At 37.6% G+C, this 22,621-nt stretch overlaps 1 protein-coding gene across 1 annotated transcript in view; it reads left to right on the plus strand.

Annotated features, from left to right (window-relative positions):
• Nucleotides 1–22,621, plus strand: part of Sas10 (UTP3 small subunit processome component Sas10) — a 234,556-nt gene that overhangs the window by 87,783 nt on the left and 124,152 nt on the right. Inside the window, exons 3-5 of the mRNA XM_090383933.1 lie at nt 1,394–1,447; nt 12,596–12,713; nt 17,310–17,390. Coding sequence (XP_090240059.1) covers nt 1,394–1,447; nt 12,596–12,713; nt 17,310–17,390 — 253 coding nt within the window. The remainder of the gene's footprint in view (nt 1–1,393; nt 1,448–12,595; nt 12,714–17,309; nt 17,391–22,621) is intronic.

Genomic DNA, 22,621 nt, shown 5'->3' on the forward strand with positions numbered 1-22,621 from the left:
GAATAGTTTAAGCTCAGCAGTGTTTTATTTTTTGCCAAAGAAGTCTGTTTTTCCCCTGCTCACTTTTACTCAGATTTATAGACAAAATTACACAAGGTTTCCTAATTTATGAGCATTTTATTTCAAGAAGAACAAAAATTTTTGACTTTCAAATTTGATTTACAAGCTGAGAACATACCCTTACAAACATTTTCTTAACTTTAGGTACTTCAGAACATCTCTTAAATTCCTGAAGGCTGTCTAAAAGACAGCAGGAACTTGATTAATGATCCTCTCTCACTCCACTTACTATCACAGATGTTTTTGTTTTATGCTTTTTCTTTACATAATTAGTGGACAATGTTCTTATGAATTGTGATTTGTAAGTCCTTGTCTTTTTTTTTCTAAATCAATCCAAACATGTTCACCAGCTAGTCAACATTCATCACTCAGCTCCAAACTTTAAAAATAATTCTTCTATCTGTTGTATTACTTCTCTTTAGAAAATCCTTCCTTGTATACTGAGCAATTACTTTATTAGATATGAAGTGGTGACCCTTTATGGTTAATAGTAAGTCAATCTCCACTTTAGCCATTAGAAAAGCTTGGCTTTGTCATGTCATAGGCACATTGAGTCATCAGAGGTGTGCCACAAGGATCCTAGTTCGTGTTACATTCACTTGCTTCCACCAATTGTTGCAAATTGGATGGTTCTGATCTTTATTCCAAAAAGCTCTTTCAACTTCATCCCACAGATTCTCAGTTGGATTAAGATATCATAATGAGGAGGCCACCACAGTAGACTGAATTTACTCTGATGTCTCTGGAACCAGTTTTATACAATTCTGTCCTTGTGATATGCTGCATTATTCTGTTGGAAGAACCTATTGGCAGATAGATAAACTGCAGTCACAAGGGGACGTGCCCTGTTAGAAATAATTTCTAGATAACCTAGCAACATTGTAAGGCCTTTTAGAAATTCCTCTTGTTTATGCAGAACTTGAACCCACGAGAAAAGTGATGAAGCCACTATATTTTTATAGAGGATGTAATTCTATGCAATAAATGTAGTTCCAGAACTTGATTATCAAATGTCTACAAGCATTAAAATCACAAACACTTTTACTCCTTAAAGCAGCATGTGAAAAATGAAATAAAAATGAACCACAAATGAAATTAACAGTTTTGCATAAAGTAATTCGGATTTTATGTTACTGTAATTGATGCTGATAATTTTCAAATTTTAATTTTGTCTTATGTAACAGTTTATGTACATTGCCCCTTCCCTCATTCTTTTGTACTTATTAATGCAAAGAATTACAAGACGTTATTTCCCAAAGATTTTATTCCTGCCTACTACAAAATTTTGGTAAGAGAAATTGTTTATTTAAGTTTATAAAACTTTTTCTTTCAGATATTATTGGAAGATGAAAATAATCTCCATATAGAAGATTCAGAGTCTGAAGAAGTAAGTAAATTAAAATAGCAGTTAGGAAACTGTTGTTTACACTTGTGAACTCTTCATTTGTTATCTCAATTTTAGTTTTATGAATATTTCCTTTTTTGTGTGGGCACAAAAAAAAGGAAATATTCATAAAACCATATGTCATATATTAAAAATGGGAGCATTTTTATGCTCCCATCTTTTATCTGTGTTCCCAAGAAAAGTTGGTCATCAAGAAAAGTTGCAACTATTTTAAAATACCTATAGTTTTTGATATTTGGTCTGGCGTAGGTGAATTTGGTATCGTGAAATATGTCAGACCTGGGAAGTTTTTCCAGTGGTTAGTAATGCACCCTAGTGGGAAAATTTTGTAAGCAAGATGGATTACACCACTGAGCAACATGTGGAAAGATTTTTTTCAAATTTGGTAATTTTGTTATAGAAAATGTCCAAAAAAAGATTAACAATTTTGTGGTTAGCAAAGAAGGGACAAGAGCATATATGCTGAATGCAGCTCTTATGAACTTATCATTAAAATGTTCCTTCAGGAACTTTAATGATATGGTCATTTCTAATTAATATGTGGGTGATATTGGATTAGATGGTCTCACCTGCCATACTCACTTATTTGAATCTCTGAGATTATTTCATCTGTGAATTCTTGAAGAACAATGTCTATAGCAGTGCATGCAAACTGTGGTCTGCAGAAAGGGGGGGGGATGAGAAGGTTGACGCTACTTGTTATATACACTGTTACATAACAAAAAATGATTGAAGTTTGCCTGTTACACTAATTATGTGAGAACTTGTTAGAGACCTTTTTTCTCTAGCATTTCTGGAAGTTGAAATAGAAGTGATTATGTATTGAGCAGACTGCATACAATCAGACATGTCAATAGGTTTTTAATTTTATTTCTTAAATCTGTGTATTTGGAATGTGGAAGGGTAAATTTTGAAGGTGGAATAGAAATATTTTTGTTTTTTGATCAATTTTTTTTTAATTTTGAGAACAATTCACAAAGGGGATTCAAAAGCTGATATGAGTAATTGCAGACCTGTTAACCCAACTTCTGTTCCAGTGAAAATAATAATGGGAGTCCTTGGTTAAAGAAGTAATTCAGGAACATCTAGACAGGAATGAAATTATACTGAAGTCACATTATGGATTTGTTAAGGGACAACCTTGTCTGACCAATTTCATTGGATGATGTGATACAGTAACAAAGGAGCTGAATGCAAAAAATAATTTTAATATCGTATACTTTGATTTCAGGAATGCTTTTGATACTGTTGCACATAAAAGCCTGCTGTTCAAATTGAATCAGGGTGGTATTAGGATAAGTTACTGCTTTGAATAAAGGGATGGTTAAGTGGAAGGAGACGGTGGTTTTTGATGGAGAAATGTTATTAGTGGAGTCCCTCATGGTTTGGTGCTGGGCCTATTATTGTTTTCTCTATTTATTAATGATATTGATGAAGGTATATCAGGCTTTGTCTAAGTTTGCAGATAAGAAAAAAGATTTGCAGAGTGGTTAATAACAGTAATCAGGGTGAGCTACTGCAACAAGATCTAGGAAAATAGGGTCAATGCACTGAGAAATGGCAGTTGAAGTTTAACGTTGACAAATGCAAGGTACTGCATATGAGTAGCAGTAAACCCAGAGTAAAGTACCAACTGTGTGGTACTACCTACACTCAGGGTAGTAGAAAAGACCTTGTGGGTAATTGTGTAGATAGGCTTCCAGGACAGCTCATAGGGTTTTGTCAAAGACATACAGGAACTTTGCTATCTGGAATAAGGAGGTGATTATCCCATTGTACAAGGCAATGGTTAGGTCACATTTTGAGTCCTCATTGAAGGTCCTGCATACAGGTCTGAAGGCCTCATTTTAGAAAGGATGTAGAACTGCTGGAATGGATGCAGAAAAGAGCAGTGAGATTGGTAAAGGGAATGAAAGGGTGGTCTTACCAAGAAAGGCTTTAGCTCTGCAAATTGCAGTGACTGCAGCCTAGGCACTTGTGAGGTGTCTGATTGAGGTGTTTAAGGCTTTGAATGGATTGAGCAAGCCCAGTGATGCTGGCATTCTTTCCTCTTGCTCAGACAACATACATCATGGGCATAATTCAGATTGAAGGAGGATGGTTGTAGGATAGATGTGCATAGGTTTGCCTTCAGTCAGCAGCTGACGGATTGTTGGAACAAACTTCTATCTTTTGTTTTTTGTGGAAGTGGGTTTGAATAAATTCAAGGAAGAACTAGACATTATTGGAGGTTATGGACATTTTGCTTTATTGCATCATATTTTTTGTATCACTACTACGGCTGCTGCTACTATTAATAATAATAGTAATAATAAGAGCAGGGCAAGATCATTCAGCCCCACCAACTGGAAGTGCTTCCTGCTCAAATGTGCTAGTGACCACCCAGGAAGGAAGAAAACGGCAATGCATAAAGTGGAGCATAAAAATAAATACCTATATCATGCATACTATGAATTAACCAAGCTAGAGACCGATATGACAAAGTACAGGTCGAGACTACATACCAAGTGGTTGGAACGATTCTCGGATATTCAGGTCGCTGAATAGCAAATAGTGGACCAGAGAAGGACCACATCACGAAGAACCTGATAGCTCTTGCACTCTTGAAAAAATCAAGCAGGACATGAACGGTCATCTACAAAGAACAAAGAAAAATATGGTCAATACGGAGGAAGATTGTACTACTACGAAACCAGAGGAGGAAGAGCATACTGCTACTGAACCAGAGGAGGAAGAGCAGGAAGAAATACAACCCAGAGCAGCTGAAGTGGAAAGAGACTACGTCATGATATCTAGAATAGAAGACAAGTAGAAGAAGGCCCTAGCAGAATTCGAAGGAATGGACCCCACAAAGACGTATATGATACCGAAGCAGAGGCCTAATAGAACCTTGTGGAGAGTCACAGACCACCTCAGTCAGCAAATAATACACTCATTACCTCAACAACAACAATAGTGCAACACTGGAGACCATCCACACAGGCGTATACTGTGCTGCCATAGCAGCCACTAGGATTGATGGAAGAGAAACGAGAGATCAACAGCAGAAGAAATGAAAACGGAAGGAAACACCGGCTTGGGAAAGAAGACTTCAGCAGAAAATAGAAGAATTAAGAGTCAAGATAGGCCAATTGACTCAGTACCAATGGGGCAATAGGAATAAGAAATTGATTGGAAAAGTGAAGAGCATTCTCAAGAGAGACAGTGTCCACAGTAAACACGAGACCAAAAATCAGAAGATAGGAGAACACTTGGACACACTGAAGCAGAACCTCCTCACACTCAGTGAGAGACTATGCTGTTACAAAGAGAGCTCCCAGAGGAAAAGAAATAACCAAATTTTCGATTAGGATCAAAGAGTCCTCTACAGGAGTCTCGGAGAAGATGGGAAAGAAGGGAACGGACCACCCGAGCAGAAGGCGAGTGAGGATTTCTTGGGACAACATATGGAGCAGAGAAGTAAGACATAACAGCTCAGCCCCCTGGATAGAACTAGAATAGAAGAAAACCAAGGTAGTACGAGAGATGAGAGAGTGGAAGATTCGAGAGGAAGAAGTAAAACAGTCAATCAATAACTCCATTAACTGGTGAACTCCAGAAATAGATAACCTCCACAGCTACTGGTACAAGAAGATCACTTGCACACATAGGCACCTAACAGAGCAGTTCACCCAAATGATAAGACGCCCAGAGACAATCCAGAAGTTTCTCACTCAAGGAATCACATATCTGAAAGATAAACAAAACCCTGCAAAATACAGCCCAATCACCTGCTCCCAATAATGTACAAGATCCTGACGAACTGCATAACCAAGAAGATATCAGGCCACTGGCTGAACAGCAGAAAGGATGCAAGTGGATGAGTAAAGGATACAAGAAGAAATTAATTACAGATGCTGCAGTTACAGAGCAAGCATACAAGAAGCACTGCAACCTGTACACAGCCTATATCGATTACTGCAAGGCCTTCGACTCCATGTCTTGTAGCTGGCTAATAGAGATGCTGAAGATCTACAAAGTCAATCTGATAGTGACAGACTTCCTAGGAGCAACGATGGCAAAATGGAGTACCACCATTAAGGTCACGAACGTCACAACCAGACCAATCCCTCATCAGGAGAGGAATCTTTTAGGGAGATGCCCTGAGCCCACTGTGGTTCTGTCTGGCACTTAATGCACTATCCACCATGCTCAACAGCATCAAGTGTGGATATAACCTCAAAGAAGGAAGGAAGAACCTGTACACCCTCACCCACCTATGCAGCCACAGTGCTAACATACTCCTTTGGGGTAATAGAGTGGACTAACACTGAACTGGAAGATATCATGAGGAAGACAAGGACAATAATGACTAAGAGCCACCTGAAGTCAGCCATGGAGAGACTAACAATAGCTCGGAAAGGGGGTTGGGAGGGGATTGATAGACCTCATAGAGCAACAGAAAACCACGATAGCTTACCTGAAGGATTACTTCCAGAAACACACAGCAGCACTCTATCTGGCCATAAGGAAGACAGTCAATCGGTATACCCCACTCAACCTAAGTGAGGAGTCCCCTCCAACCCAGATGGCACAACGAAACTAGAAATAATGGCAATAAGACACTCTTTGGTAGACACTACAATGACCTCCATCAAGATCACATAGATAAAATTGCTTCCAGTGCAATTTTACGGTGTTGCGGTGTTGTTTACCTGGTCTTTCTGTCCAAGACCAGGTAAACAACACCGGAAACTATAGAAAATACATCGCCAAGGAGCCTGGAGTGTCAGATGACACATGTCGACCAACGATGCCATCTGGCCTCAGAAACCACTCAACGCATCACTGTGGGATGCAAGGTTATCACTCAGACTGATTACACTCGTAAACATGACCAGGTAGCCAGGATAATACATCAGAAGCTAGTGAGGAAATACCAGTTTATCAAAGAAATTGTATGTACTACAAATCCGAACTCCAGGCAGTACTAGAGACCTTAACCCATATGCTGTACTGGGACCTTGCAATAATAACGGATAAGACAATCCTACACAACAGACCAGACATAACCCTTGTGGACAAGAAGGAAAAGGCTACCTATCTAATTGACATAGAAGTGCCCGACACTGGCAACCTCCAGAAAACCCATGAAGAAAAAATCAGGAAGTACACGAACCTGAGATGAGGTCTAAGAGATGTGGCATATGCAACAAGTAAGGACCATTCCCAATCATCGTGTCAACCACCGGTATGGTGCCAAAGACACTACATAACAGCCTAGCAGCAATAGGGCTCCCAGAGAACACTTAACAAGGAACTACAGAAAGTCGCAATCCTGAACACGTGTAGGATAGTCAGAGTTCCTCGACCAACAGTAACACCAGACATAACAATCACCCTGTATACTTGTTAGCAATACTCATCAGAGATGGAACCCCCAATCAGGGAGAAATATAAGAGAAACAACAGTAATAATAATAATTAAAAACTGTATATATATATATATATATCTTAATTTTGAGATGCGGCAGAAAAGCTAAGAATGAAAAAGGGTCCAGGGCGGAAAAAGTTTGTGACTGGTTCACATGAATAATTCACATAACATATGAAGAACTGAAAGGGAAATCAGAGCTGCTGTTGGAGGCTATCTCTGCAAAAACACTGACTGCAGTTATGGAAAACTTCAATCTATGTTTGTGACTATCCTTGAATGCATAGGGATATAATGCACAGTTGAATAATGAACTCCCATTCTCTAATGTATTTAATGACAGCAATCTCACTGATGCCAGTCCAATACTTAAAAAATATGGATATTCAAAACTTTTGCATCTTTTCTTGATGACTTAGGTGGCAGCACCAAAGTAGCTTGGGAAATCTGAGCAGATGATTTGCACCTTTTAGCCTCATTTGTCTGATTTTGACTTTCCAAAGCTGAAATTGAATCCAGTTATACATAGGTATACAGGGTATTTTTGTATAACATAAATAAATAAAAATAATGAGTTTTTTAAATTGTGATTTGATTTTGACAGTAATTTTACCATAATGTTGTGTAGTCAAGTCAAAATGTAAAAACGAAAGTTTTGTTTTTACAAAAATTAAAAATTTGGTGAAGAAACTCTTTTCATAGGGACTGTTATTATAAGAAAACACCTGCTAAGTTTTGGAAAATCCACACATTTTCTGAAAATTTAACTCCTGTTATGTTTGCATTGCTTAATCAGCCAAGATGCTCTATTCTTAATCTTTGCAATTTCTGCTGTTAATGTTGTAATTCTTTATGCATGAAGGGACTTGGCCAGGTTAACCAGATCAAAAGTTAGTGTTACGAGGAAATAACAAAAAGTTCGTACCCTTACCTAGAAATAATTGCCCCAGAAAGGTGAAACTTCACAGGAACTTTAATCCTTTTCTTTGTACTCTCCATGTCTAGTAACACATTTCTCCCATCTATGGATCAGTTGTTTAATGCCTTGGTCATAGAAGTCTGCACTTTTTTGCCTGAAACCATGATTCCACTTCATTGATGACTTCCTGAGATGAATCATTTCTTGAAACAAGAAGTCTGATGGTGCTAGGTCAGGAGGATAAGGTGGGTGCTGCTATAGTTGGAAGCTGCACTGAGCAACAAAATTGGTAGTGGCAACGGCCATGTGAGCCGGTGCATTGCCTGACAGAAGATGGACACTGTTGGTTAACATTCCGCACCTTTACATCTTCCAAGCATTATGTTACTTTTTCAAAAGATTTCTGTAGTATTCTTCGGTAAGTGTGGAACCACAAGGTAATCTGTCAGGATTACCCCTTTTCTATCTGTCCCAAAACAGGACAACATCACCTTCTTTGCAGATGGAGTGGTCTTTGCCTTTTTTTTGGGAGGTGAGGAGCAGGTGTGCTTCCATTGCTTTGACATATCTTTAGTCTCTGGATCATACTGGTACATCCAGCATTTGTCACCAACCGATCAAAAAATTTCTCAATGTCTGCATTACACAAATCTGACAGTTGGCGAGAACAGTGCATTCGACATTGCTTCTACAGAGGCATCAGCAATCTTGGAACCCATTATGCAGAGACCTTAGACGTGCAGATGGTCATGTAAAATGGTGGGGGCAGACTCATAACTAATCCCACTGCATTTGCAATGAAATGAATTGTCACATGTCTGTCACTTAGCACCAGCTGCTCAACCTTTGCAACTGTCTCACTGTCTGGTTGATGGCCTTCCTTCTCTTGGCTTGTCAAACACACTTGTACAACTGCACTGGAACTCCCATTTCCACATTTTTACAGAATTATAGGATGGACAATTCTGCCCATACACAGCTTTAATTTCTTCATCAATTCCTGAGCTTTTTTGCCCTTTAAATGCAGGAGCTTGATTACTGCTCGATACTCTACTTTGTCAACCATAGCGTCCTTTCTCAGATTCCGGGCTCCACCAAGAGTTGGAGCCCAGAATCTGAGAAATCACCTATGGGAATGAAATTTCACATGTTAGTTATTGAATATGTAGAAAATTTATACTAAAAATGCCATCTTCCTACTGATGTTTTATCTAGGTCAGGTACGAACTTTTTGATACCACCTTGTATTACAAAACAAAAGTTATCATTTTATTTACATGCACATAAGGAGGTATTGTTGTACACCTTTGTTAAACATGGGCAATCAGAGGCTTTAATTAAATGATATGGGGAGGAGATGTTGAGAAAAGCAGAGTTAGTGCTGAATTTGAAAGTGTCTGTAATTTTGTCAAGGCATCATAGGAAGGCGCCTCCATAGCCAGGTGGGCAGGAGCCAGGGTTCGAGCCCGTGACCACCAAATACGGAGGATGCGGAAAGTTCAGGGAATGACCACCGCATATTGCCAGAGCAATATGGCCTTAGTTGCTAATGCTCCTGAAAAACCAAAATAACAAATAACAAAAACAAGCATCATAGAAAGCAAATCATGATAGAGCATTATCAGTGAATTTAGCTCTGGAGGGACTTTGCGGTGCTCACGGAGTAGAGTTTTCTTAGCATGGTCTATGTATGCTAACAGAAGGGAATATGTTAATAGAGATGAAGTACACTTAAATAGAAGAGTTGCAAAAATACATGCTGATGCTATTGAGAAAGAAAATTGCTATAATGTGGGTTGGGGGAGTGCAAACTAATTTTTTCTTCCCACACCCAGAGAATTTTCTAATTTTCAAGCATGCACTAATAGTATAATGACTGCCATATGAGGAGAGGTGTAATTGATTCTTTCCTTGCTTCTATTAGGACATGCAGTATCCTGTCCTGAGAAGCAGTTTGGGGGGGGGGGGAGATTACAAGTGTGATAGTGCACATGGGACTATCAGTTATATTGGCTGTATTTGAAGTTGTTATAATCACAAATAGGCACATAGCTCATGGGGTAGAATTTTTCCCAGCATTGACTGTGTTTATGAACAGGAGAGAATGCTTCTACAGGGATGGAATACACTTAAATAGAAAGGGTGCAAGAATATTTGCTGATGGTATTGAGGCAGTGTTTGGGTTGGACAACTGCTCGCTTGGGGGGGGGGGGGAAATTCACAGACTAATAGATTAACAGTAGCCACACACAGATATGCACTGCTTGCACACTTGCACTGCTTCTATTGGAATGAGCAGCAGCCTGCTCATTCCAGTTGAAAGAAACCAAGTTGCTTGGGATTTCACGAACTGCTGGGAGTCATCATGAAACAAATAAGTACATGGGCTGTGGTAGGGTAACTAAGAGTTAGAACAGGTGTATGTACACCAATGCTAGGAGTATAGTAAATAAATTTGATGAATTTGAAGTGCTGGTCAAGACATCAAAGGCGGATATTGTTGGGATATCAGAGACGTGGTGTCACACAGATATAAGGAATGCAGAATGAAATTTGAGTAGTACAATGTGTACAAAATGCTGTTAGTTAGAAACACATAAAATCTAAGGCAGTGCATCCAATTGACATTGGTGGGCAGTGCAATGTTGAGTCAGATTGGTGTGAAATAAGCACTGGGAAAGCAAAAATGAGGGTAGCAGTGTGTTATAGGCCTAATGACTCTGATGAGTACGATGAACAACTATACAGAGAAATAGATTGGGCCAGTAAATCAGAATGTCTTATAATAGGGGATTTTAACTTACCAGGTATTGACTGGAACTTTTCTGTTGGTCACTCGCACACTAGCATGACTTTTGTGGATTTACTGGATGGTTGTTTTTCTACAACAGCATGTTCTAGAGGCGACCAGAGGGAGTAATACTCTTGATCTGATTATTAGCAGTGATTATTCATGCATTAAGAATTTGCAGATAAAGGAATCACTAGGTGGAAGTGATCACAGTGTACTGATGTGGGATTTACTTAAAAACAGTGGGACCAACTGATGATGTTACCAGTAGTAAATTCTAAATGTGAAGCATTCAAGGAATTAATCTTTGAAGCTACTACTGTTTATGGTTTAGGCTTAAATAGATGTCAGCTGAACTAATGAGACTTGGGAAATCATTAGCAAAGGATGCAAAGAAAAACATCAAACACTTATATAAATTCTAGAAGGAAGGGGATGAATCAGATTGCTTCACTTCATATCAATGCTGCTACTGTTGATGATCCTGCTCAGATAGCTGACAAACAGAATGAATATTTTTTCATCTAAATTCATATATGAGGAATTCTGTAGAGAGGTCGAGGACAGAAGCTTATTAAACTAGCAGGGAGCTAAATTACTTTGTCATAACTGAGAGCAAAGTGGAGGGAAATTGTTTAAGTTAAACAGACGAAAGGCACATGGGGTGGATGGGATCTATTCAGTTATATTAAAGGAGGCAGCAAAGGAAGTAAGCAAACCCTTAGCCATAATTATGAGAGCATTCTCAGGGGAAGGTTCCCTTGGACTGGAGATATTCAAATGTATCTCCAATTCACAAAAGGGATCAAAGGTTGACACGAGTAATTGCAGACATGTTAGTTTTACTTCTATTCTGGTGAAAATAATGGAGTCATTGGTTAAAAAAGCATTAAAGGGTCATTTAGATAAGACTGTAGTAATAATTTAGATACAACAGGGGTTTGTTAAGGAGAAGTCTTGTCTGACCAATTTGATTGGATACTAAGGAACTGGATTAGCTGCCAATGCGCCATTAAAAATCAAATCAAATCAAATCAAACTAAGGAACTGGATGTAAAAAATAATTTTGATATCATATACTTGGATTTCAGGAAAGCTTTTGATACTGCTGCACATGGAAGATGTAAAAATTGGAGCTGTATGGCATTAAGGGCAAGTTGCTACAATGGATAAAAGACAGAGTGGTAATCAATGCATACTGCTCTACATGGGCTAATGTTATTAGTGGTGTCTCCCAGGGTTCAGGGGGACACCACTAATAACATTAGGGCTGGGCCCATAATACAAGGAACTGTGCCTTGGATGGACATGTCAACACCAATACTGGACCACCGATGAATTTCGTTTTCAACCCTTATCATGCTGATGGGCTTACCTTCATTTGGAGAAAGCAACACCAGGTCCTGGCACCTGGATGCAGTATTGGTGTTTGGCAGGCTGGAGGCATTGGTGTTATGGTTTGGAGACTGTTTTCATGACATGCCTTGGGTCCTCTGATTTCTCTTAATCAGTGGTGCGGTGGGAATGAAAGTATGCCCCTTCACGATGATTGTGTATCCAGACAACTATGGCATCTAACAACAAGAAAACATGGCATGCTACAAGACCCGACTGGTTGCTAAGTGGTTTTTGGAACTTGATAACGAAGTCTCCATCTTCCCCACTTCCGATTTCAGCACAGTTGAACATGTTTGGGACCTACTGGAAATGGACATTTATTTGTTACGGCCATCCACCTGACATTGTATGGGCATCACTGGATACGTTGCGCAATGCATGTCTAGCACTACTACAGGACATCCTACAACACCTTGTGAAGTATGATGAAGAAAATATTTACAGGTTGTATTACAGGCAAAAGGTGGCTTCAGGAGGTATTAGGTAGGTGTTGCTAAGGCAAAGCCAACTCAAAACACACACACACACACACACACACACACACACACACACACACACACACACACACACTTCTCTCTGTCTATTATTTTATGATCCATTATTTTATAGGAGGTGCTACCTTTGACTGATAAGGGAGATGATTCTGTTGACAGCTGTGATGATGGATTTCAAAATTTTCTGAAAAAGGATGAAATGGCCAGTGATTTAGAAGATCATGAAGAGAATGGTATATTTATTAATCTGTTTAAACTAATTTAATTATAATTATTTTTGTGGAATTTATTTCATAAAATTATAAATAGAAAATGTTGAATGTGTGATGCCAAAAAAAGTTAGAATGTGAGGATTTTTATTCATATCAAAATACTTTTTCATTAAGGACATCCCCAGCTGTACTGAATTTTTTTTTTACAGTTTTCCGTGACTGCCACAAGTGTTTATGAGTAAGTGATCCTTCATAATCCTTTGAACTAAGAAAAGGCTTAATGGCATTCTTTGACCTTCTGGACTAACAGTATTACAAAAATTTTGACTTATCATTGAAAAAATCCCCACCTGTATAAAAAAAAATGGGAATTTTGAACTATTGCATTTACTGATTTCAATAATGCTATGAGTAATCCACATTTTCACAAACAATCTGAGATATTCAATGTAACATGGGCCGACCGGGCTAGCCGAGTGGGTAAAGTACCTGCCCGGCAACCCAAAGGTCGCGGGTTCGATTCCCGCCTCGGGCTTGGATCAAAGTACTACAAAAACCTTGGGAGGTGCAATATGGCCACAGACGCCGATGCGCCAACAACTACCAAATCAAAAAAAAAAAAAAAAAATCAATGTAACATTGCATATGGAATGTGAGCTATGCAGTAGTGTATGAATGTTATGAACAGCATTCATACACTACTGCAGCCAGTGTCTGTTCAGCAATACCTTCTATGCCAGTTTGAAGTTCTTTTTAACCCTTGAACCATGTACTATTAATTCAGCATTAACCTTTCTGAATCCTGATAACAAATAAAAGGATTAAAGATAAGGTCGTTGGCCATCAACCATCTGTATCTACACCGATTAGAATATTAGTTTGGTATTACCTGATTACTGAAATGCTTGTTAAGGAATCTCAGTACTGTATCTGTTATGTTGTTGGATAGTACTGAATTCATTTAATGAGCATTAATGGAACCATCTTTTAATATAAATTCTTTCCTCATTAATAAAGATGGAAATGGACTCTTTTTGTGAAGGAATGCAGACAGTGGTTACTAGTATTTGTATGAATTGTGTGATGCAGTGAAACCCCAGGTCTATTCTGCACCAGCCAAAAGAAAGAGAGGAAAGGGAGTGAAACCCTATCTATGGGTTTCCCTCCTCATGTAAGTGCTAACTCAGCTGAACTTTGAATTTTCCCATTTTATGTAATATCAAGCTCAACCACCCATGGATTTAACATAGAAATTAACAAATGTCTGGCTAAAAGAAAACTTTCTACGATCCATTCTAAAAAAAAACTTGTAATTTTAATTTATGGCCCCTTGATCTCGTATTATTTCAACCTATGAAAATTTCATATTCATTCAGTTCCCCATTCTTATAGACTTCAATCAGATCTCCTCTAAGATATCTAACTACCAAGCTCTCTAGTCTGCATATTTGAAGTCTTTCCTCATGTGGGCACTCTTGCCATTTCACCAAGTGTTTTCTGTCTTTGAACCTCTTCAATGAACTTTTATACCTTAATATACCTTAACATTGATGTTTTAAGAATTACATTGCCAATTCCTGTCATCACACTAATGCAATTCTATTCATATTTGTGCAGCAGTTTCCATTAATAATAAATGTTCGCAAATGGTTTTAATATGTGATGTTTAACACTGTGAAAGCAAACAACACAGCTTTTTTTCTGTATGAATATTGATGAAAAATGTTTATTCACTTTTAGTAGATATCTGCTTAGTATCATTAGTAATGTTATTACTGCTGTTATGTAAGAGAATAATCCTTTTATGCTAATAATGATATTAGTACATGAACAATGACGCAAAGGAGCTTGGTTTGTGTAGTATTAACCTTAAAAAAATTCTTTTCAAATGGTACCTATTTTCACCTGTTTAATTCAGGTCTGTCTAGTTCTTTAAATTTACGTAAGCATGGCTGCTTGATATGTGGGTGAGGATTTTTTCTAATACTTAAGTAACCTTTGACTAAACAAAATCTTCCTTATACCTAGTCTTCAACTATTTTTGTGTATCTGAAATTCATATACTCTTATTTGTGTCACTTGATAAAGAGATTTAATTTCCTTGCCTCTTTCAAAGCTTTAAAATGCCTTGGTTTGGTTCTTCCCCATTTAATGCTTAATTTACAGAACCTGCAGTTTCTCACTTTAGGAATATACAAAATTTGTATCTATGTATATTCTTTAGGAATATACATGGGAATATTAGGATATATTAGGAATGAATATATCTTTAGGAATATATTATAACTGACCATGAAATTTTATCATATTTGTATACAACACTCAATGTGATCTAACAATCATTTTATGTAATAGAATAATTGTTTTTGTTTCTTTTGCCAAAATTCATATGTCACTGACAGCTCTTAATTAGTTATCCATTTTTGTATGGATCACTAATGAAGAGCTACATCTCTTCATTGTGAAATGAAAAGATTTAGCTCTTTTCATATTCTTTCATTTTTTTAAGTGGAAATCTCTCTTATAAATGCAAACTACAGTTCAACTTGATTATAATGAGCATGGAAATAACGAGATCACAGCTATAATAAGCAAAAAGCCATAATGATTTTAATTTATACGTTTTCCTATGCAATCGCTGACTGTTATAATGAGTGTACTACACGGATATACCGAACAAATTTTGGTAACTGTGCAAACATTCTTAATTGCTCTGTTGGTCGGTAAAAATCCAATTCTTGGAATAGATGAAAATGAAAAGGGCAACTTAGCTTTTATGATGACTAAGAATTTTGTCCAGTACTTCTAAGAACTTTGTATGCAGATCACTTTACTGTCATTTAAAATAAAATCAATTAGAAACGAACCCTTCCTTCAGGAACATGAACATATTTCTATGTTCATGCTAACAAAAGAAAATGTCTCTCGATTTGCGAAAAGGTCAAAATTATTTGTGAGTTAGAATGTGGTGCAAAAAATGTAGAAGTGTGTAAAAAGTTTCTTTGTCCTCTTCAACAGTAATGACATTGTGGAAGAATAAATTTTTGGCTAAACTCCATTATTTGGATACCACTTGTCTCCAGGCAGTGGGCATGGTCGTAAAATGAAGTGGTTGTATAGTCGTGTTCTGTGATTGGGTGATTATTGTGAAGACGTTTTCTTTCTGATTGTTTGTGTCATCGAGATAGGGAGTGTTTAGCTTAGGTAGGGTGTTTATTCCCCCCTACTGGCTGTTTTAAAATCGGAAAACGAGTTTGTGATTTAAAAACAACCCAGGTGGGGGGGATAAACACCCTAGGCATATCAACCTAGGAGGACAGTGGACAGGGAAAGCAGTGAGTGGCACCTGCCAATCACTGCTTTGTTCCTGTCCATTTGTTGAAATATGGACTAGTACCCAGGATCTGCAGCTTTGCCATATGTTTACATATCAGCACTGGAAAAGAACATAACCGAAGAGGGGGGGGGAAAGAATTAGAAAGTGCAAAGTTACAAATGCCAAAGAAGCATTGTTTCAATGGTTCACTACATCTGAACCTAGGAAGATCACAAATGACAAAGACCTAGCACAGCCCTGCTGTTGGCCATATTGGCAATCCAAACCACATTCCCTTGCGTGTCGCTATCTTCCCTGGCGGGCATGAGCCTGCCTCACTGACCATCTCGGGTCATCTTCTCTATCATCCCCTTACTTCTTTCTTCCACAGCCTGCAGAACCCCCCATTCTGCCTAACATGCCAGTGTATGCCCACACAGGGGGCATACACTGGTATGTATCAAAATCTAATAATGTTCAAATCTAAATCGTGTCTGCATAAACCTTTTGGCCATTTCTATTTCCATTGCTTAAACCCTCCCCCTAGCCACTTAAATCTCACGAAACTATGTTGCAGATCCTGCCATAGTAAATATAAATCTACTGGGTACCTCGCCTGCCTCCACGGGGTAAAGTGTGGAAACGGTGTATCCCAAAAGGGGTCCAACTGCTAAATGGCCAGAAGAACAATAGTATACACATATACACAGCCCACACATTTTAAAAACCTCTGGCCTTGACAGTACTGTCTCACACTCTCAATGAAAATTACACAGAGATGGGGGAAACCCCTGGTGCTGTGAGACCCTAAACACACTTTACACAAAGAAGTGCAGGATTTTCAATAGATGGTTTGATCTTGAAGGCTCAATTTGGACGCAATGGTTTTGTATGTAACAACGGTTGGCTGGATCAATTTAAAAACTGACTAGAAGCATATTAATACAAATAATATGTAGGTACTGTATATACTAATATTGTATTATTTTTTTTTCTCTCTAATATTTCTTTTGTTTTTTGAATCTATCTTTTTATCGTTATTGAGAATTAAAAAAAAATATAGGAGGTAGTTTAACTCATCACGGATATAGTGAGCAATGGTTATGACGAGGAAATTTTATCGGTCCCTTGATGCTCATATAACCAAGTTCGAATGTATATATATTTTTGTTAGAAATGCTCAAAAGAAAAAAATTAAATTTCACTTGTGATATACATAAGTGATTATTGCGTTTTGAATTTCCATAATGCTAAATATTTGCACCATATGTTTTATATATATTTAATATTCTTTCTTCCAGCACTTCCTAATGTTAAAGCTTGGGGTAAAAAGAAATCTACCTACTACAATACAGATTTCATTGATCAGGATTTTGGCAGAGGTAGGTATTGAAATAAATTTGACAATGCAGTAAGGTAATTCTTTATAAAACATTTGTATTTTTATATTCAGTGGTGAAATATATCCAAGATAAATTCTCTCTCTTTCCCCCCCCTCCCCCTGTTTTATTTTAAAAAGATAAATAAGCAAGCTATTGGTAATTCATCAGCCCCTTGCATTGTTTTCGTGTCTAACTAAAGTTTCGTTGGTTTATATGCTGGGTATTTCAATTAAAACAGACTTGTGTTTATCTTGTTTAAGTTTGGGTTTAGATTATTTGTTGTCTTGACATTTTTTTCGTAATACAGTCGATTCCGGTTATTTGGGACACATCGGGACAAGTGCATTTTGGCCCAATTAAGCGGCTGCCCCAATTATCCAAAGTTTCACGTAAATAGTTAAAAATACAATGTACCCCCACTTTTACAATTAGTTCACTGTACAATCAAATCACGTTACGACAAACTCCCATAGTAAAGTACCATTCACTATGCGATGTGTAGTAAGCTCCGGTCATTGTGATAACGTTCGTGAATTGAATTTTAATTCAATTAAACAGCGATTCTAATTAGCGAAAATAGGAGGAATATTATCCACAGGCTATATATAAAAGTAAAGAGATATTAAGCACAAATTTACCCTTTATTACCTTACAAATTAAAAAAATTAATGATACGTGAAATTCGGAAGAAAATACGTGATAATCGGAATAATTAATACGTACTGTAAACTAGTTGACATTTCTGTTCACTGTCATTTGTTGGTGCGGGTTAAAATTTAAAACAGTAAAAAGATAAGCAATCAATAACAAAGAACATGGCACACACAAATTGCAAGTAACACAATATGCGCAAGTGAGAACGGAGTAACAAGTTACAAAGCTTTAAAAATAGGAATGAAGAGAAGATCTGAAAATTAATTTTTTTATATGATTGAAGATTCCATGGAAGTGTAAACACATTTTACCATAATAATCCACAGAATTCCAGCTGTCAGTATTATCGCAAATTCAATAAGATCGAGTTTACTATCTGTTTATGATAGATTGCACTAACAGAAAAGCCCAATAAACAGGTGACTGCTAATTGTTTTTATTGTTTTATGGTTGTGACCTCCAGAAATCCGACCAAACTACATGGTACGGTCGGAAACAATCGTAAGGTAATCTCCAGTGCCGCAGTCTCCTGCCCCGATTAAACGGCATTTTGTCCCAATTAAGCGAAGTAAACCCTGGCTATTTTCTTGATTGGGTTCTGTTTGTTAAGATTTGTCCCAAATAAACTGCTGCCCCGATTAACCGGTGGCCCAAATAACAGGAATCCACTGTTTGGGCTGAAGATGGAGAATAATGAGATCGAGGACAAGATTATCCACGTCCTAGCCAAAGAATTTTCATCTCCAGGAATCAGACATTTTGAAAAATGTTTGCAATTTATTGATCTTATTATCATATTAAATCATATTCTATAAGTAGCTTTATAGTCCTAGTCATGCTAATTAGTTTATTTTGAATTTAGGTAGAGATTTTGTAAGTTACTACTTAATATTCTTAGCCTTTGTACCATTCGAAACTTGGCGGCATTGATATAGTATATTCGATTGTTACAATTTAGTGTAACGTATATCTCTTGAGAACTTGATGACGTAAAGTATAACATAAAACTACATAGCATAATACATAGCACTGCATTTATGAATCTGTTAGCTTAGTGTAGTATTGTCAATTAGTAAATTAAATTTATTAATCTTTCATTGTTAATCAATTAAATTGTATTTAAACGAAAATCATGCCCCAGACTAGAGCAGCAGAGCAACGGACACAAAGTACCACGAGTGCTGTAGCTTGGGGGAGGACTGAATTGGCAATTGTTTGTGGACCCTTCTGGAACAGGACATTATCTAGCCAAGGAGGATGTTTGTGTGCTAGGTGCAGAGAGTGTGAAGAAATTAGGTGCCAACTAAGCGTCTGAGAGTTTGAGCAGTAGGGTAGATGCCCTCGAAGGAATTAAAATGTAGGCCCATCAAGCTCTAAGCTGCCCAACTCAGAGCCAGGGCTCACTCCTGTGCATCAGGTAAAAACAGCAGTGATGTTCAAGGCAGAATGTGCTGGTTCCACAAGAGCTAGTTATTGTCAGTGACTCAATTGTCAGGAAAAAGGGAAATATATTGTGCAAAAAGGATAGGTGAAATATGGCAAAAGTTGAGGTTGTAGAGCGATATCAGTTTTTAAGGGCCAAAATGTGATATTGTTGTACACGTTGGCACTAATTACATTAAAAGTAGGAGATCTGTGGACTTGCTTAAGAAATACAGGTCAGTGTTCAGAAAAAATTAGTGTTAAATTTGAAAGTGTGCAATTCTGCGAAGAAACGATAGGAGGAGAGCCTAGTCAATCAGTTCGGCCCTGGAGAGATTGCACAAGGCCCACGGTAGAATTTTTCTCATCATAATTTGTGCTTGTTAATAGGAGAGACTGCTTCTACAGGGATAGCAGACATTTAAATAGGAAGGGTGCAAGCATGTTTGTTGATGCTATCAAGGCAATGTTCGGTGGATCAGAAAACTGCTAGCTTGGGTGGATTCACAGACAAATAGATTAACAGTGGTTGCAAGCAGAGGTTGAAGTGATTCTTGCACTGCATCTATTGGAATGAGCAGCGGCATAGAAAGCAAGTTGCTGGGGATTTCAAGAACTGCTGGGAGTCATCATGAAACAAGTAAGTACAGTAAACCCGCTATTCGCGGTTTCGCGTATTCGCGGTCGCTGATTTAATATAAAATGAAACCTAAAAAAATGTGAATTTTAAAGCGCCATGAACATTTTCCGCCATAAAAAAACATGGGCGTGGTAAAATTATCTTTCCTGGTCAAAACAGCGCTCAGTGGGTGGGGGGAGAGGGGTGACAACATTGCGAGCGTGGATGTTTCTCGCTAATCCTTGTTCAGTATGTGTTATGCGCTTGTCATGGAAGGTTTTGTCATTTGCTTTTAATTTATAAATTGATATGCTTACAAAAGTGTTAAATCTACCATTTTGCAGTGTAAAACAGACTTTTTCGAGTGTGTTAACGGAAAAAAGTGACTTTATTGTGGACAAGTTCTTTCTAACCTGTATAAAAATATGGCTACGAATAACAAGGGAAGTGTGAAAAGATCAAAGAAGGTGATGACATTAGCGAATAAAATTGAGTTATTAGACAAAATTTCTAATGGTGAAAGTGTCTCCTCAGTGGCAAAACATTATAAAATCACCGAGTCAAGGGTACGATCAATCCAAAAATCGGTAGAAAAAATCTGCCGTAGTGTCTGTGAAAACGCGCTAATTGCTTCAAAAATTTGCTCTGTAACTTGTGAAGTTAAATTAGAAAATATGGAAAAGGCTTTAAATCTGTGGATAGAAGACCGAACTCAAAATAAAATTCCGTTGAGTTCACTCATCATTCGTGAAAAGGCAAAACTCCTTTATCAACACTTTAGCGAAACTGGTGATAGCAAAGGCGCTGGTTTGAAAGATTTGTTTGAAATTTCTGATAAATATTACATTTAATATTAAATTGTTTTTTATTTTCATTTCGATGCCATATGCTTGCATTTTACTATGTACTGTCTATGTACATAGTCATATTATGAGGGTACATATAATACATACATAGACCAAATTTTAGACTAGTTTTTGTAATATATTTCATACTTTGGAACAGAACCCCTTTATTACTATGGAAGCCATTACTCAGTATTCACGTTTTCGGTATTCGCGGCATTTCTCAGGGACGTTACTGTACATGGGCTGTGTTAGCATAACTAAGTAAGAACAGGTGGTGCATGTATGCTTGCATATATGCCAATGCTAGGAGTATAGAAAATAAATTTGATGATTTTGAATTGTTGGTCAAGACATCAAAGGTGGATATTGTTGGGATATTAGAGACGTGGTGTCACACAGATATAAGGAATGCAGAATTGGAATTTGCGGAGTGAGGAGGGATCGTGCTGTTAGTTAAGAAACACATAAAATCTAAGGCAGTGCATCCAGTTTACACTGGTGGACAGTGCAATGTTGAGGCAGATTATGTGAAATAGGCACTGGGAAAGCAAAAATGAGGGTAGCAGTGTGTTATAGGCCTAATGACTGATGACCAATGAACAACTACACAGAGAAATAGTGTACCAATAAATCAGAATGTCTTGTAATGAGGAATTTTAACTTCCCAGATATTGACTGGATCTTGTGGGTTGGTCACTTGCACACTAGCACGACTTTTTTGGATTTACTGGATGATTGCTCTCTACAACAGCAGCATGTTTGAGAGACAGTCAGAGGGATTAATACTCTTTATCTGATTATTATCAGTAATTATTCATGCATTCAGAATATGCAGATAAAGGAACCACTAGGCGGCAGTGATCACAGTGTACTGATGTGGGATTTACTTAGAGATGTAACTACTATTTGAGTAAAGGGAAGGGTTTTTGCTTTTGTAAAGGTGAATACAGTGGTCTCAGACAGTTTAAATTCTATACAGTGGAACCAACTGATAATGTTACCAACAACAAATTCTAAATGGAAAGAATACAAGGAATTATTCTTTGAAGCTACAGGCTTTTCATATAAACTAAATACTGTTCAAGGTTTAGGCCTTAATGAATGTCAGATGAACTAATGAGACTTGACAGAGAAGAAAAAAATGCACAGGATGCATATAAAAGATCAGGTGACACAGAAACCTATGGTAGATATAAGGTCGTGTGTAATCTGGTCACAAAGGAGTTTAGGCAAGTGAAGGCAGATTACGAAAAATCTGGTGAAGGATGCAGAGAAAAATGGTAGACTCCTTAGATTGGTCCACTTGATATTGATAAAATGAATAAATACATTTTAATAGTTTGACAGTTGATGAACCTGCTCAGGTAGTTGACAAACTGATTGAGTATTTTGCACCTACATTCACACATGAGGAATTCTGTGGGAAGGTGAAATTCTAACAGGGAGCTAAATGATTTTGTAATAACTGAGAGCACAGTGGAAAAGAAGAAGTTAAACATAAGAAAGGCACCTAGGATGGATGGGATTTTTCCAGTTATATTAAAGGAGGAAGCAAAGGAAGTAAGCAAACCCTTAACCATAATTATGAGTGCATCCTTGGATTCAGGGGTGGTCCTCATGGACTGGAAATGTGTAAATATCTCTACAATTCACAAAGGGTGACATGAGTAATTGTAGACCTGTTGGTT

This window comes from Mastigoproctus giganteus, chromosome 10, assembly GCF_048544385.1.
Source record: "Mastigoproctus giganteus isolate SK-2022 chromosome 10, ASM4854438v1, whole genome shotgun sequence".
Classification (NCBI taxonomy): domain Eukaryota; kingdom Metazoa; phylum Arthropoda; class Arachnida; order Uropygi; family Thelyphonidae; genus Mastigoproctus; species Mastigoproctus giganteus.